The sequence below is a fragment of the Sander lucioperca genome, chromosome 6 (assembly GCF_008315115.2).
Source record: "Sander lucioperca isolate FBNREF2018 chromosome 6, SLUC_FBN_1.2, whole genome shotgun sequence".
NCBI lineage: Eukaryota > Metazoa > Chordata > Actinopteri > Perciformes > Percidae > Sander > Sander lucioperca.
Window position 1 is genome coordinate 2647417 of NC_050178.1, and position 17164 is coordinate 2664580.

Consider the following 17164-nt stretch of genomic DNA (forward strand, 5'->3'; position numbering starts at 1 on the left):
TACAGTATGTTGATCAATATAATGCGTTGTCCTTCATCATAAATAAATGCATTCATTAAATGCTAAAACTTAAAGAAGGCAGTAAAGCAACATTGTGGATGCCAAACTGCCGTAAAACCTCAAAGAAGACATGAAATCAGCATGAAATTCCATTCCAGAAGATGTCAGTAATGCGCCATCAAGGCTATGCATCAAGGACATCAACTGCCGTAAACTCAAAAAGGAAGAAGAAGAGCCCCGAGCAGGAAGTGTTTTATGCCAGTCCCATGCATGTGTTGCTCTTCAGTGTTCACTCAGTCGTTCATTCATTCTTAGAACGTCTTTAGCTAAAGTAAGCTAACTCGTTAGCTATCGTTCACAAATAAGCCAAAGACAAAAACCGTGGTTTCTCCGCAAGCCAACAGCAACAACTAGCTACCTAGCTGGCTAACGCCGACATCGCGCTAACGTTGTTTAGAAAATTACTGCTGTAGCCATTGTAAAAGTGAGTTATCTGAATGAAAAGTGCAGTTGATACTAACATGGTCAAGGAAAACCGATGGAACATACCCCCCAATGCTCCTGCATGCATGGAGAAGCATCTAAGCTCAGCGCAATACAGAGCAGGTAGGTAACAAGGCAAGCTAGCTGAAGGTTACATAGGTAAACACGTGGTGCCGCTAGTTGGTTAACGTTAGACTATTTACATCGGGTTATTTGGTGTATATACAATCCGCCAAATGTTAAATAAAACATTTTGTTTATTAAAGTTGTGCATATGCTCAGCAGCCTAGCTATATTGTTTGTTGCAGGTGACTAGTTACGTTACTACGCAAACAAATTGCATTTAGCAGCTTAAATATGCAGTTTAGTGTCCCAAATTCCCCATACAATGTCCTTAATTAATTATGAACCTGCTAAACCACCTGTGCTACCCTACCCCTAACCTTAACCTGTCTCAAATAAGACCCTCATCATTTGGGACACTCAGTTTTTGGAAAATAATTTGTGACACTAAACTGCACGTAAGCCTAAATATCATGAGCTACTCTGTGAATTGGATGCTCGCCGAATTAAAGAGTGACTCTTAACAATTCAGTTTAGTTATCTGTCGAGGCAGCATTAAAATATAGGGTTTTTTAATGTGTTTAAAAAAAAAAAAAAAAAAAAAAATTCTCTTCACAGATGGTACTCTGCTGCTCGGTGCCTCCAGCCTCAGTGGCAGAAGCTGGCAGGGATCTGTTTGGATCTACAGTGACCCTAAGCAGGCTCCCAATGAGGAACTCTGCAAAGCTGGTGTGCAGACTGAGACTGGAGTCACAGATGTGAAATGGGTATCCGAAAAGGGCGTTGTTGTTGCATCAGACTCTGGTAAGAAGCAGATTCATAGTAGTTATGAATCAAGCACTTTTCTTGAGACTTGAATGTCAAATGGGATTTTCTTTGGTTGGTTCCTGTGCAGGTGCCCTGGAGCTCTGGGAACTGGCAGAGGATGAACGCCTACTGGTGAATCGCTTCACCAAACATGAGCACGACCACATTGTCACCACAGTGAGCCCAGTTACTGGGGCAAATGGTGCTGTCACTGGCAGCATGGACTGCCGGTTAGACACCATTTTACATGGATACACACAGTTGCAGAACAGAAGCATGTCGATTGTTTGTGTTGAACTTTGGCATTATGATTTTGGTAGTCACTTTTTTCACCCCTTTCTCATCACAATGCATTTTCCCTTACTTCACTACAGAGTTAAAGTCTGGGATCTCAGTCAGGAGACTGCTGTCACTACCTACAATGGTAAGGGAACATCTCAAAACTGCTCACAGTATATCTACTGTATATAGTAGTAATATGAATGGTTGCTTTAATTTTAATGCAGTACTGAAAAAATGAATATGCTCATTCTAAAGATGGTTAAAAACCATAACTAAATATGTCATTAACTTTTTTCTTCCTCCAGTGCACACACAGCCAGTCAGTTGTGTTGCCTGCAGTCCTACAGACGAGTCTCTCTTCATCTCCTGTGGTCAAGTAAGTAAACTGATCAACAGTTTGCATGCATCGTTAAAAACACGTCTAATATACAATAATTGCTAGAACTAGGTTTTGGAGCACATTACTGCATAAATGTGCATTTTAATGAGGATGAACAGATTTTGATCTAGTGTTGTAACACAAGAAAGCTACAATAAAATGCTGTGTATCAACACAGTCAATCTGTAATAAAGAGCAAATACGGAACTGTAAGACTTGTCTTTACTCAAACATGTTGTTATCCTTCAGGATGGCCGTGTGCTAATGTGGGACAGGAGAAAGCCAAACAAACCAGCCTCAAGAATAGGTGAGCAACCTGTCCCAGCTTAAACAACCAGGTTCAGACATTTTTACCACATTGTTGACCGCATTGGAATTCATTTTACTCCAGTGGAAATTAGTATCACAGGCTGATAATTGTCTAACTAGCTACCATCAGGTTACCAGCTTACATCAAGACCCAATCTTTTTCTATTTTGCATATGTCATTTCCATCTTTTTGTTTGTCTCAGATGTAGAGTCCCCCTGCTGCTCCCCTACCACTGTAGCCTGGCACCCCCACCACAGAAGCACCATTGCTTTTGGTAAGCCCCAGCAGCAGATTATTGATTGACGGAGACATTACATCAGCAGTCCCTGCATTTCTGATCATGCTTATTGTGCCTCAGGTGATGAGCTGGGCAGAGTGGCCGTAAAGGATTTCCTGGGAACAGAGCCGACACGGGTTGAGAACGTCCACAGCCGCAGAGTTAACGGGCTCGCCTTCTCTACACATAGGTAAACATCAATTTTAGCATAGTATCATTAGCTCTTCTATTCCTCCTCTACCAACTTTTAACAAAACATTTTCCCATCCCAGTGCCTCCTTGCTGGCCTCCATAAGTGATGATTGTTCCCTAGCTGTTATGAACTCTGAACTGCGAGAAATGTGAGTTCTTTTAATTCATACTATAAAACACATGGTTACCCTCCTGTACCATTTCAAAAATACTAATCATATATTCTTCTTCTGCAGACTTAGAGATCGGCGACACCAGGACTTTGTCAAAGGTGTGTGCTGGCTCCACAATGGCTCCAACACTCTCACAACCGTAGGCTGGGATCACCTTGTGCTTCACCACACGGTGAATCCGGCTGCCGAAGCTCCCAACTCTTCTTCCTCTTAGACCCAACAGATGCGCACACACCCTGAATAGAACACATTTTAAGAAAACTACTTTCCCCCCTATTTTTGAGGGGTTCCATCATTTGTATCTAAAAAATTGCATCTGTCAGTCAGAAAATATGGATTAAAGTGTTTCATTGTCATTTAGTACTCAAGATATGTGCAGAATAGTTGGACTTTTGCTCTCCCAGTCCTGGTCTTGGTGCATTTCTACTTTACTCTACGATTATGGTCTCCCTCTATCCACTTCCTTCATACTGTATAGCCTTTCCATGTGTAATTACACTTGAGGCAACCCATTTGTATTGCATAATTTTACATTAAATGTAACGTGTTGAACATTAGGAGCATTTTGACATGTCTTTGTGTTTCCTGGAATATACTATATGCTAACAACCAGTGTGCAAAATTGCCCATAATAAAGGCATTTGCCACTATGAAACACAATCAATGTGAATGCCTACAAATTTCAAACATGAGGGGGAAAAATTGCCTTGTAAAAAATGTTTTTTTCTACCTTACTAACAGCAAGACTACAGAAAGTTTGAAAGTACTGGGCATAAGAGGAATTATAAATTGTATTCATGTATACCATTATACTAGACCATATACCAGTACTATAAATCAGAGGTTTTCAAGGTGTGAGGCAGGCCACTCCTGGGGGGTCTCCAAACAGTTTCAGGGGAGGTTCAGTGAATGGAAGTGAAACATATGACATTGGTTATTAAAAGAAGATCACATAGAATAGCCTAATGTGTGTGATTTGGTTAAAGAGATAGTTCAGAGACACGGTAGTTTTGGGGCATTTCACTGTTTTTCCCAGAGACAAAAACTAATAAATGCCTTAGGACATACCTTTTTATGTATTTTGTGCAGTCTGAAGTTATGTCAAACGGCAATATAAGGCGATCTTGGCTAAATTGTTGAGTGTCTATGGGATCAAATAACAATCATGATCCCATAGGCATCCAGGAATTGATTGAAACTAAGGAGGGGGCAATGAGATCTGCAACTCTCATGAATCTTAACATAACTTGACTAGCCTAAGACAGAAAGAGAAAAGGTTATTTAAGATTGCTGATTAAAATCTTTATTTTGGTGCTTCCCTACTCTTTCCCCCAATTTATTATATAAACTACAGTGCAACTGTCATGCCAGTTCTTTTTCATATGCACTCCCAGAAGCACCATGTCAGCTGTATTTTTGACTATTCTCAACTAACGTCTTGATACTAACACAAAAGCTTCAATCCTGTGCACAAAAAACTCAATGACATTTATTTAAGCATGCAATTACTGCTTGGATTTATTTTCCATTTAGTTGTTTGGTGCTTAAAGACTTTACAACCAATATTTTAAATATGTTGATTATACAACCTTATCATTACATAAAACTACATCTTAAAATATTAAGTTCTTTTGTAATCTTATATAAACTGATATGTACAGTATGAGTGTAGATACTTGGACACATTTTTCTGCAGAAAAAAAACTATTATACAGATGAAAAAGAACAATTGATCAATAAATATGAGAAACAATCCTGGGATAAACATACTTGTCTGAATTAACTGTTGGCTTAGTTCCAGTGGACCTAAATAACGTACATGTCTATTATTAATAATAAATGCATTTTACATTATTATTGTATTTTACAATCAAGAGTACAGATACAGCTTACAAAAACTTCATCCAAGAATTTCTAGTGTAATGTAGATTCATTTTCACTCAGCATATACTTTAAAGCTTTGAGTAACTTAAGCGTGAAGCATTTTAGAATGTGCATATTAAAGTATCACCCGTGTGGCATTGAGACTGAATAAAAAGCTTTGATTAAAAAGGCAACATATACTTTTACACTGAATAAACAGCAGCAGCCAAAAGAAACCAAAACAGTGGTCCTTGGACTGACACTTAAAATACAAAACAGAAAACACTATGTGACAGTGATAGTGTGTTCTCCAAAGATTGATAAATACATTCAGAGTACATTCAGAACTGAGCAGACCATTGTTATGAGACATTCTTAACATATTTTCTAACCACATTTGTTCAAAGTGTTTTTCCCCCCATTGTACAAATTCCATCTGATGCAAAATCACATCATCCAATCACATGAAATGTGTGCTAAACAGAAGAACACCTATCTCAATAGAATTAATCACATTAAGGATCCCCTTTACTGACCAGAGTAATAGGCTGTTTAGTTCCAGGCCGAACCATAAAGGTCATACCATACGGATGTTTTGACTGTGTTCCGTTGCTGAAAAGAAAAACGTACATGATTATAAACTGATACTGTACACAAACACTGTCTCAAAAAAAGTGTCCTATTTGAGCACTCTTACCTGGTGGGAACTTTCACTTCCTGATATTTTCTGACCAATTTATCCTCAAGCTCCTGCATGTCCAGGGTTGCTGCTTTGTTAACCACAGGGTAATTCTTGCTCTGTGGTGTGGCTCTGGGGACAACAGGGACCTTAACATGCTCCTCGGACAAGGGGGCGCCCCAGTCATCAGAACTGGACTCTGCCTCAATCACTGGGGCCATTTTGTTGTCCATTTCCAACATCTTCTTTTGTAAGATGCTCAGGAGTGTGGCCTGACTGGGTGAAAGATTGGCTGGAAGCTGAGCAGGGGCCGCGTTGGCTTTTGTCTGGACTTGCAGCTTTGGCTTGACATTGATGTCAGGAGGTGGGAGTTTTGGAGCTGCTGGGGGTTTGGGTTTTGGAGGTGGAGGTGGAACATGAGATGGAGGGAGAGGGATCTCAGTTGGTGTTGGTGCCTTTTTCATGGGAGGGTCAGGTGGAGGGATGGAAGGAGGGGGCTCCATAATCTCGTCAAAATCATCAAACTCTGGTGGCGGAGGGAGTAATGGCATACTTAAATCCTCATGCTGTATGGGTTGAGACTTTGAGGGGCTTTGCACTGCATTGTGTCTCTGCTCAGCCAGGTTGGTGGTACCTGCAGCTATCCTACTGAGAGCTGAACTGGTGGATGGCATCTGATCGTTGACCAGAGCAGGACTGCTGGATTTCACTGGAGTCTGAATTGTTTGCTTATGTACCACTGGACTGACAGGCTTCAGACTCTCCTGTACTCTCTCTACAGATGTTAGAGAAGAGGATGAGCTGGACTTTGGGGTGACGATAAATGAATTGGGACTGGAGACACTCTGGTGAATGCTTGCACTAGGCTGCTCTTTCATCTTGCCACTGTTTTCTCGCGACAGAGGGTGACTCAGTCTATGCTTGTCTCTTTCTTTAGCTGCCATTAAAAGAGCCAGCGGGGAAGCTGCAGGTCCATCTCGTGCCCCGTGGGTTTCACTACTCTTCAGGTTGCGTAGTTTACGATCTATTATCGGACTGAATCTGCGACCTTGACTTGGAGATCCTTCAAGTTTGTCCTTGATGGACTCTGAATTCACCGGAGAACTGTTAAGTTTCTGAAGCTGTGGTGACGGTAGATGTGGAGTCTGGAGCGGTTTGTCTATTTCTGGTTGTGCTGAAACTATCCCTGTTTTAGCCTCCTTGTTTGGCTCAGGCAAGAGTGATTGAGAGGGTTGGATAATTTGTAAGTTCTCCTTCAGCTCCTGTACATCTTTGAAAACTGGTTTAGACGGTGTAGCCACTTTAGGGGTTTTCCCATCCACCTGGACAAGTACCGGGGCAGAGTTACCAGAGGCAGAATCTTCCAGGAGTAACATCTGCTTGGATCTTGAGTCATGCTCCTCATAACCGCTGAGAATGGAGGTGTTAGGAACATTGTAAAGCTTTGCTGTGTTTTGGGGATTGAAAGTGGATAATGTGGATGTCTGCACAGGGGGAGGTGGGGCAGGACTCTGTGGTGGGGAGTCAAAGTTGGAAATAGAGGACAGTCTAATGGGTTTTGTAGGTGGTTTTTTATGAGTCTTGTGTTGCCTTTCAGGAGGGGGCTGTGGTGGGGAAAAGGTTTGACGCTCAAGAACTTTGGCAGGCGGTGGACTAGAACTGGGTACTGATGATACAGAGCTATTAGTGCAAGTAGATGGAGGCTTTGGCGGAGCCATTGGTGGTGGTTTTATGAAGTTTAAGTCTTCCTCCTCCATGAAGTGTGCCAGTGAGGTCGGTTTTGGAGCAGACATGGAAGGAGACTGAAGGGTTGCCAAATTTAGACTGTTCAGGTCACCCATGAAGTCTGGTGGAGGAGGAACAAAAGTCCCTGGGGGGGGTGGAGGTGCCATAGAGGGAGGAGGAGGAACAAATATTTCCCCCTCTAAGAGGTCAGGCACAGATATAACAGATCCATTGGACAAGCGATCTCCACCGACTATAAAAAAAAAAAAAAAAAAGGAGAAGAGAGAGAACAGTTTAAGTTGAACACTGTGGAGCAGGAGCACACACTTAAATGTTTCATGCATTTACACACTGTAGATATTCAGAATTGTGTAAGAATTATTAAGTATGTCAATAAATTGGTAAATATGCAATAAAAGTCCTGGATTGATTCTGGATACAATCAGGTGCTTCCATTCTATCATCAACAATTCACTAAAAAGAAGATATCTTAAAAAAAGGAGACAGATTATAAAGAATTAACAACTTTTTTTGCTTAAATGAATTCTAGAGTTTAAAGCCTGATAAACAAGTGATATAGTAATCTTATGACAGATTTAGAATTGCTCACAGCTAAAATTAAATGAATGATATCTACTTCTTTTTATAAATGTAAACACCCCCATTTTGTAAATATGCGGTTTGGATACATTCTAGAAGGTTATTGAGCAACAGCCTGAACAAACATTTACCTGCCCTGCATTTTCAACCCTTTATGGAGACATTCTGATTGCTGTGATCCATCAACCGAGTCAGAGTTAAGGCACCGCAAATGATCTGGGTCCTTCAGAGTATAAATAAGGAAGTTCTAGCGTTTAGTACATATTTGAGGTAGGTAGACGCTCACCTGAACCGTTGGTCTTTGGACCGTTGACAGGCGGGAGGAGGGGGACTTTGGGTGTCGGGACGGCAAACCCTTGAAAACTGTCAGATGAGGACTGAGGAAAAAAACATCAAACTGATGTTGATATTTCAACATCTAAGACACAAGAAACATAGCATGGTTCAAGAGTTTGTACCTTCATGGTTGAATGCACATATTGGAAATTGCTTTGGATAAAAGTGTCAGGTAAATGTAATGTAATGTTATGTAATGTAAAAGAACACCAGTAAACATGAAATAAACTCTACTTCCTGTTCTAGAGGAACTTTTTTTTACTGGCAAGTATTCACTCCTGGAGTGAACAAACCCGTTCTCAACTATTGAGAGCAGCGCAATGTTCCCTGAACACAGATTTGCATGTCCAATAGGTGTTACATTATTGGCATCAATAGAACAAAAGTTGCTGATAAATAATTGAAATGGCTCTCAGGTCTTGGTATTATGAGGAACCAACTGTATGGCCTTATTTGCAAATAGTTTAAAGTTAAATTTGTCGAAAAGCAAACCAGTATATATAATAACATTAAAATTTGACAAATGACAGAAAATAAAATGCATTGTTTTAATAAAACTCACTATTCTGTAACACAATGTATGAATTTGTTTCCAAATGGTGCATTTAGGCTGTTCTTAGGTTTGCTGTGACTAAACACGAGGTGGAGGATTCTAAAGGATAATTTTTGTACACCACACATCCCCATACTTTACTCATGAGGAGCAGTCTGTGAATCAGAGGATACACCTGTTATTCATCTCATTGTCCTACTGTTAATGTGGGCCTGGCTGTCACTTAGATACCTGTGTGTTTGTACTGTATGTGCGTGTGAGAGTGAGTGTGAGGCAGATTCGCCGTTCTCTTCAGGGCCCGAATGCCACCAAAAATAAACACAGACTGTGTTGACACAATACAAGTCCATGAGAGTTAACGGGGTATATGCCCTTTGGAAGGACAACACAAAACATATCTTTTCTGCTGTACCTTTTGACATTATTGTGACTTAGACTTACTGTGGACTCTTTGAGTAATCTGCTAATGCAATAATGCAACAAGCTCGCACCACTTTCACTTCAAAATCTTATGAATTAAGCTGGTAATGAATTATGCTACATGTTGCTGGTATGCTGCTTTTCAGCGCTTTAAATGCTTGATTGTTCGAGATTAAAATAAATTGGACTTCTGCCTGATATCACGCCTTGAATGACAATCTTGGCTAATAATCTCAGGGCACTTATGTAGCTTCTTGGAAAGGTATCAACACTGCACTACAGGCCAAGGGTGTGTCAGTAAAGATGGCGTATGATCCAGTTTGAGTTCATCTGTTTGTTCCCTGCACTATGACTCACTTTCATCTGTCACAGCAGTCTCCGCTGTCCTGGGTGTGCCACATCCAACACATGCCACAGACACATTCACAGAACACTCCCAAACACTGAGTTGTGTGAACCAGAGCAGATATGAGCTCTTTATTTATATCTGCACCATGACAACATAATTGGAGGCCTGACAGTAATGTGGACTGCTAATGTAGTGCTAGGAGTTACACATCTTCCCAAACCACTTAAAAATGAAAAATACAGCAGTATATTGGGATATCTACAATTGATATACACAGTGGTGGAAAGTATCGTGACTTTTACTTAAGTAAAAGTATCAATACCACAATGTAAAGATACTTCATCACAAGTAAAAGTCTTCTAAAATTCTACTTAAGTAAAAGTAGCCTACAAACTATTATTAGCAAAATGTTCTTTGATTATCAAAAGTACTTATTCTGTGAGTGTTATACTGTACATGAGGGACCCAACTAGACACACTTTCTTTTCCTAAAAGGTTAGGAACCACTGGTTTAATCTTTTACAATGTATTGTATTATATCATATGTGTTTATGTCAAATCTAAATCTGAAAAGTAATAGTAATTTTAACTGTCAGATACATGTAGTGGAGTAAAAAGTGCAATACTTCCCTCTGAAATGTAGAAGTATGATGTAGAATCAATAACACTACTTAGGTAACTCACAATTGTAAAAGTACTTCATTAAATGTACTTAGATACTTTCCACCACTGGTGATACATTATCACTACAATGGAACCAAATATGGTTCATCACATATCATGATATACGCCATCTTTCACAGTTGATACTCCATATGATTTCAAGAAAAATGTCAGTGTTATCACTCCCACATGAAAAGATATTATAGTTAAGGAAAAGGGACTTTCACCAAACAGACACAAACATCTCCAAACTCGACTGGCACCAATGTTCAACTGACAAAATTAAAAATGATTGACGAACACTGTGCCCTGTGCTTGTTTAAACTGACCCACATTAAACGCAGTCAAACACTAAACTGTCCTTTATCACTTAATTTGCATCTGTGCAGCTCTGCAGATATGGAGTACACAATGAAGTACACAATGAAGAAGTTCCACTTCCGGGATTGTTCCGGTGCCGGTGGAAATGCCGCCGGATGTCCCTCTTTCGGCCGGATGTCCGTTACCTTCCTCTTTCTTTGTGTAGGAATTTTAAACTCCGGTGGATTTATGAGGACTATGGTTAACTGCTCCTCAGATCTCTGCAGGGTAAATCCAGACAGCTAGCTAGACTATCTGTCCAATCTGAGGTTTCTGTTGAACGACTAAAAAAACCTTTGAACGTACACGTTCTACCAAAACAAGTTCCTTCCCGAGGCTAATTTGCAGAGGCACCGTGGCTCTGTCCGGCGCCTAGTTCCGCCCATGACGATTGTGATTGGTTTAAAGAAATGTCAATAAACCAGAGCATGGTTTTCTCCCATCCCTGAATGCTGTGTGGACTAGCCAGACCCTCCTCCGCAGCGCTGTGGAGGAAGGTCTGGCAGTGCGAGACTAACAATGAAGTAATTCTTTAATTGCAGATAAACGACAGGGTGGAGTCTGCTCAAACGCATATTTTATGTTATGTTATGCAATGTCAACAATTGAGTGATAAATGTGAATATGTACAGTATAATGCACCATGAAGCTTTATTGAGATACTCACAGTGTGATGGTTGACAGTGGGTCTGGCCCGCACGCTGGCAGTACCTGACTCGGGGATTGCTGATGATCCCAGCACAAGCTCCACCTTGTCTGAGGAAATAAAAAAACAAAGATTTGTATCCTATTTGTATCCTCTGGCAGTCCGTTGTGAGCAAAGCAAGTTTCAGTTCATGCTTTTAGCCATCACATTTCTGCTCAAAGCTCTGTGAATACTTCGGCCAGAGAGGACAAACAATACGGTTAAGACACGAATGAACATGGGCAGATATCTTTCGACTTAAAAGAACAATAAATTCACCATTGCTGACATTATGCAGTACTTATGATCATTTTTCCAGAAAGCTGTTAGTTTCTAAAATGTCAAAGCCTCATGAGAACATTTCACCTTCCGAAACAGCACTGTGTCCAACTGTCTATTGTTCTCCTCTCCGGTGAAGATTAGTACATTCTGGTTATTGTGCAGGTAATGACATACTGGATGTACCAAAAGTGGCCTCTTAGTAGTTGTCACTCAACCTAACGATCTACTGTGTGATCCCATGTGCTGTTAAAGGCAGTTTTGTTGTTGACAACTAAATACTGTAGTTACAGGCAGCTAAACAGATGACTGTAATCTTTGTTTATATTTCACCATTGTGTTGAAGTAAAAGCTTAGTTAAGGTGGTAACTGAAGTCAATTACAGCAACACAACTTGTAGTATAAGACACAATAATGTTAATTATACTGCATTTCCAAATAGAAATAGTGTATCTGTTGTGACACTTGCCAAATTGATTTTAGGATTTGAACATTTGTTATGATAAGTTTAGGCTCAATTCATTTGAGTTGTATACATTTCTCTCTCTTAGAAGAGAAGGCATCACAGGTCAGCTAAACTTTAATGCTTTTAAATTATTATGTAAGTATTTTAGGTTTGTACTGCAAGCAGCAAAGCATGATGATCCTGCAATTTGAAGTCAAAGTGGCAAAGAGATATTTATATAATTCTTTGTTTTGTGGAAACGGTCAGAAAATGGTCTGTTTGTCTTTATCTTAAATTTAACGAATTTAACCTTTGTGTTGTCTTCCCGGGTCAAAACTGAAATTGAACACTTTTTTGACACTTTTTAAACATGTTTTTATCGCTTTTTTTTTCTACACTACCATCAGTATACTGTACACACCACTCACACCAATGTATTACCACTAGTTCTACACTATTTTTTTTTTTCGAATTCATGGTCAAGAAACCTAATTTATATGAAATTATATCACGACGTTTTGTCAAAGTTTAGTTTAGTTTTTGGGAACAAAACACCTCAAATTCTATAATGTAGTGAACTGATCCTTGCAAGGAGCGTTGTATGGAACCATCCATGTAATTTGTGGACAATTTGGATGAAACAATCCCAAATTTCTGATGTAGAAACTTTTAAAAACAGGTAAAATTTGACCCAAGGACAACAGGAGGGTTAAACTAACTGATATTATCAGAGGTCACTGGGGTGTTCGGAGAAAAGAAAAGTCGTGCATTCTTTCATTGCTCATTCCAATGTCAGTCATCTTGTGTTCAATAAGTGACTGGTGACAGAAACCTGTCACTGAACTGGCATTTAGTCTGCATGCTCTGTCAGCCTTCTATAGCAACACCTTTCATTGAAGAGTGACCAAAGAGCCGCACATTATAAACAAGGAACACAAAGTGTTTTTCCTTTACTTAATAAGTATAAACATCATGTTGTCCTTGTGATGTTCATGCACTTGATACCAAAAATGCAACTGTGGGATCAACTCAGTACGATTGTAGAAAGAATTTCCTGTGATGTTAAACCAGTTTAACCAAATTATGTTTCCCTACTGTGCACCTGGCTGATTTAAATAGACAAATATTCTCTCTCATGTTGCGGTTTTGTATTATTTACCCTTGCTTTTCCTGCTGCTCTCACCAATTAAATCACATGCAGCTGGGCAGTTTATCAGTACATTGATCTCAACATGTGAGAGTAGATATTATCTAGTGTTAATATCGTGGTCAACCTTTTGGTTAATCTTTTCCTGGTCTAAGAGGCTGCTTTAATTAAAAAAAAAATCAAATTTTATGAATACATGGTCATCATTTCACTTTGTTTAGTTTGGCTAAAAAAACTGAACTTAAGGTCTACTTACTATTTTTCTAGAGCTTTCAACTGCATGTCATGGCCTTCCTCAGCAAATGGGGGTGCTTAGTTGTAATAGCATTAATATGCTGTTATATGTTGTTATACTATGTCCTTATAGTACTAATAAATGTTCCAATCACTTAACTAGTGTACTGATATTAAGGCATTTAAACAAAAGCAATTTGATTTTTGATTTCATCTGTGTCATCCAGCCCTACTGTATTGTCATCATATTTCCTTCAATACATTTTATTTACAATAATTTCAGGTTATACCACAATCACCACTAGATAGCATTTTGTTGTGTATATAAGATTATAGCTGACTCATATTCACATAAACTACTCCCAGACAGTCTGAACAGCAAAAATCAGTTAAACAAACACACTAAAAGCAGCTGTTTTAGACATATTATTCCAATTATAGAGTAGGCCTATTGGATCTTGGAGATATTCAGTTACACAAATGTTCTCAAATGGCTGGAGTTTCTAGATATTGTTCTACACAATCCCTTATTTCCTTAAAGCATTAAGGCAACACTAAATAACATTTAGTGAATACAATTGGTGGAGGACAGAGGACATGTCAGTGTGCAAGGTCATCCAGTTTTACCAAGAAGAGATATTTCAAAACAGGTTTCCTCCGCTTGATGGCACCTGCTGCTCCCTAGAAATACTAGAATACTGTTTGGATTTCCTTTAGGATCAACCGGAATGAATAAGTCTATGAGAGCGTCGTGGCATTAACACTTTTGTCAATGTCAACACAAAGTACAAAGGTCGTGTTGTTCTTCAGTAGTTTAAATAAATCTCCCTTATAGCCAATGGGCCCTGTAAGCAGTGTATAGGCTACTCACCCATGTCCTTGATTTTAATATTTGTGTCGAAAAGAGACTGGTTCTTTCGACCCAGAAAATTCAACGTTCCTCTCTTCATGATTATTGATTGATACGACTGGTCGGTTCGGGCACAATTATTGACGCATTTTAAACCAATAGGTAAATCCGAGATAAAGCGCAAGTGAGCTACTTTCGCGACAGGTACAGCGCCGCGCAGCAGTAGCCTGTACCTGACTCCAGTGATTTGGTGCAAACTTTTCTGGACAGACAGAAAATGGAGCAAACCCCGCCTACTCCCCTTTCACTGTTCCTCCCTGTTTTAATACACTCCCAACAGGTGAGGCCTCGGCTCTCCTTTTCACAGACATTCCAGCACAAATCTCACCTGCGCACTGAATGAGCTGCTCTGTGGTGTATGTAGCTACTTGGCAAGGCTGACTGAGAGTGTTTCATTAAAAATGACTTCTCTGGTCTCATGACTAAGTGTGTAATGAAACAATCATACCGACCATAAGTAAGTAAACTTTACTATAGGCTACTTTATGGCTAAAGCACCTTTCAAAGCTAGAATTATGGTAATCCAGGTGGAAAGTAACTAGCTATCTAAAGTACATTTGAGTATTTCCATCATATGCTTTTTATAGGCTACTTGTACTCCACCACATTTCAGAGGCAAATATTGTATTTCTTTTGGCTTACAGTTATAGTTTGATGATCAAGATCGTAAATACAAAACCAATGATAAGTTTATAAAATATGATGCATTATCAATTAAACTATACAAAAGTATATAAAGCAAAATAAAATTCAGCCTATAAAGTATTTTAAAATGCGGCACAGCTAGCTTTGATAGTGAGGGGGGAAACAATAAAAGCACGATCCCCCAATTTGACCGTGGAACAACATTTGGTCAGAAATGTAGGGTTTGTCAGAAACCTTAACAAATCAGTTAGTGCCATGTTATTTATCCCTCTGGGTGTTTGCTCAGTGATCAGTTATTCATTAATCATGGTTGAAACATGACGTTTTTGTTATGAATCCACCTTTTAATCTTTATTATAAATCTGTGTCATCACTCAGGTATTAACTCCGTGGCATTATTTACCTATGGATGGTGAAGCATGTGGCCTATGTAAGCAGGATAACTGTAAAGATGACGTTAAAAGCTAAAGAGGACCAAGACTTCTCTAGCTCAGGGTATGCTGACCCCTGACAGCAAACCTACACCAACTGTACACCTGAGCTAAATGAAGATCTTTGTTTCTTCATCAGTTACACAAAGATAATACCAGTGGTGAACAATGTAGTACATTTATTTTTTTATATAACCTAGAGTATTTTTAGTTTATAATTAATTTAATTCAATGTTTTGGTACTTGGTACTCATATATCATAGATTTTACTTCACATCTTGTATTTTGGAGCTGCAGTTACTAGTTACTTATATAGGCTATGTATACTTATATATTGTGTACTATATCATTTATTGGTATATAGTACATTAAACATTATATTTAATAGTCTACCTAAAACATATATGTGAAATATTCAGGAAGAAAATGTGATGATCTGATGAAATCAAAAATCCCATTACTTTGGTATAAATACCTTGAGATCAATACACTTTTTATATATATATACACTTTTTTATATATATATATATATAAAACTGAACCGCTGATTCTGTTTAAAGCTCCTAAAACAGATAGTAAGTGGACCTCGCTCAGCAAAAATGGTTAAATAAGAACATTGTATCACTTAAAGAAACAGTCATTAATTATACTTTGTGGTATCACTACTTTTACTTACGTCAAAGATCTGAAAACTTCCTACACCACTGGTTTATACAGATCCATGAATCTTGTAACATATAAATAATTCAATATGGACAATTGATCTATTTCCTTGATCAGATTGATATAAAATACAACATGACAAATAATCACATTTAAATATCCATGTAATGAATGCAATAATCTGTGATTAGTGAAGTAAATTTAAGTAGGAGCGGTTTTGGCCCTGTGCTTTTAATTACATAATAGTGGGTTTTAAAATATTCATGCTGTCCAGAGAGCCAGTCACTCATACTTTTTTTCCTACAGTCACAGTTTTTCTGGCACGTCTGTCAGTCACACCTAAACCTCAGTTGTTGAGACAAACCAGACCAGTCCATCCAGTTCCTCTGTCCTCAGTGGAAATTCACCATGGCAACGCAAAGGCCAACTGATGCTGACTGAAATGTGAAGAATGTGCCGGCACGCTTTACCGACCTCAGTGTGGGATGTAGCAGTTCTGTGCATCATAAGCTCTTTGGGCCATTCATTTAATTATTCAGGCATTTATTCTGTTATTTATTGCCACAATATGCTCATTCAATGAGGAAGACACAATGATGGCACTCTTTTCTATGTATTTTAATTGCTAATAAAGCTACTTTACACAGTTGTTTAAAATGTTATGTTTTATTGAAACATGGCTGTAAATGGCAGTGTTTTCATCCCCTTCATTTGTAATTCTAGTCTTGGCTGACATTTACAGATACTTAAGTAAAAGGAAATGAAGACCGAAATAGGAAGACCATAAATACTTTGCATTCCATTGTGATAAGATATAGATCAGTTGAAAATGAAACTGAAGATTATATTTTCACCAAATTTATTGTGTGGAAGAATGTGTTCAGTTACTAAGATGACAGCTGCAGTATCTTTCAGCATAACATATCTGTTACCTTAAGCCTGCTTGAATTTTTTTCTGCAGTAGAGTAGCTCCAATGAAAACTGTTCAAAGTGAGGTCTGTGTGAGCCTGCGTGCTTATCTGATTTATCTGTGAACTGATCCTTTAACTTGCTGCAATAAAATCTGTCACTCGCTAGCATAACTGTAGAGTCTTGTTTATGAAAAAACAGAATAGAACAAAATATAATCAAGTACACAAATTCCTTAGTATATACTATCCCAGCATGTACACATAAATACAAAACGTGCAGGTAACAAAAAGAAGCATAAA

The 17164-nt window shown here is 38.8% G+C and overlaps 2 protein-coding genes across 2 annotated transcripts; one reads left to right on the top strand and one right to left on the bottom strand.

Moving 5' to 3' along the window:
• The first annotated feature begins 206 nt into the window (after positions 1 to 206).
• On the top strand, positions 207 to 3523 carry wdr77 (WD repeat domain 77). Its single transcript, XM_031287711.2, has 10 exons — positions 207 to 606; positions 1165 to 1350; positions 1442 to 1583; positions 1728 to 1777; positions 1941 to 2011; positions 2264 to 2321; positions 2527 to 2598; positions 2683 to 2791; positions 2874 to 2942; positions 3030 to 3523. The coding sequence occupies exons 1-10, from the start codon at positions 498 to 500 to the stop codon at positions 3178 to 3180; spliced, it is 1017 nt and encodes a 338-aa protein (XP_031143571.1). The 5' UTR covers positions 207 to 497; the 3' UTR covers positions 3181 to 3523.
• Positions 3524 to 4454: 931 nt separating this feature from the next.
• LOC116041690 (uncharacterized protein C6orf132 homolog) lies at positions 4455 to 14415 on the bottom strand. The gene is made up of 5 exons (XM_031287710.2): positions 14176 to 14415; positions 11182 to 11270; positions 8120 to 8210; positions 5527 to 7486; positions 4455 to 5441 (listed from the first exon to the last, which is right to left on the bottom strand). Exons 1-5 carry the CDS (start codon positions 14252 to 14254, stop codon positions 5345 to 5347), a joined length of 2316 nt encoding a protein of 771 aa, XP_031143570.1. The 5' UTR covers positions 14255 to 14415; the 3' UTR covers positions 4455 to 5344.
• Between the last annotated feature and the right edge of the window lie 2749 nt (positions 14416 to 17164).

Bases quoted from the DNA above. Each gene is read 5' to 3' on its own strand.
- LOC116041690 (XM_031287710.2), bottom strand. From the start codon at position 14,254: ATGAAGAGAGGAACGTTGAATTTTCTGGGTCGAAAGAACCAGTCTCTT. The intron at 11,271-14,175 runs GTGAGTAGCCTA...TTATTTCCTCAG, and splicing joins TATTAAAATCAAGGACATGG to ACAAGGTGGAGCTTGTGCTG. The intron at 5,442-5,526 runs GTAAGAGTGCTC...TTTTCTTTTCAG, and splicing joins GAAGTGAAAGTTCCCACCAG to CAACGGAACACAGTCAAAAC.
- wdr77 (XM_031287711.2), top strand. From the start codon at position 498: ATGAAAAGTGCAGTTGATACTAACATGGTCAAGGAAAACCGATGGAAC. The intron at 1,584-1,727 runs GTTAGACACCAT...ACTTCACTACAG, and splicing joins ACTGGCAGCATGGACTGCCG to AGTTAAAGTCTGGGATCTCA. The intron at 2,012-2,263 runs GTAAGTAAACTG...GTTATCCTTCAG, and splicing joins TCTTCATCTCCTGTGGTCAA to GATGGCCGTGTGCTAATGTG.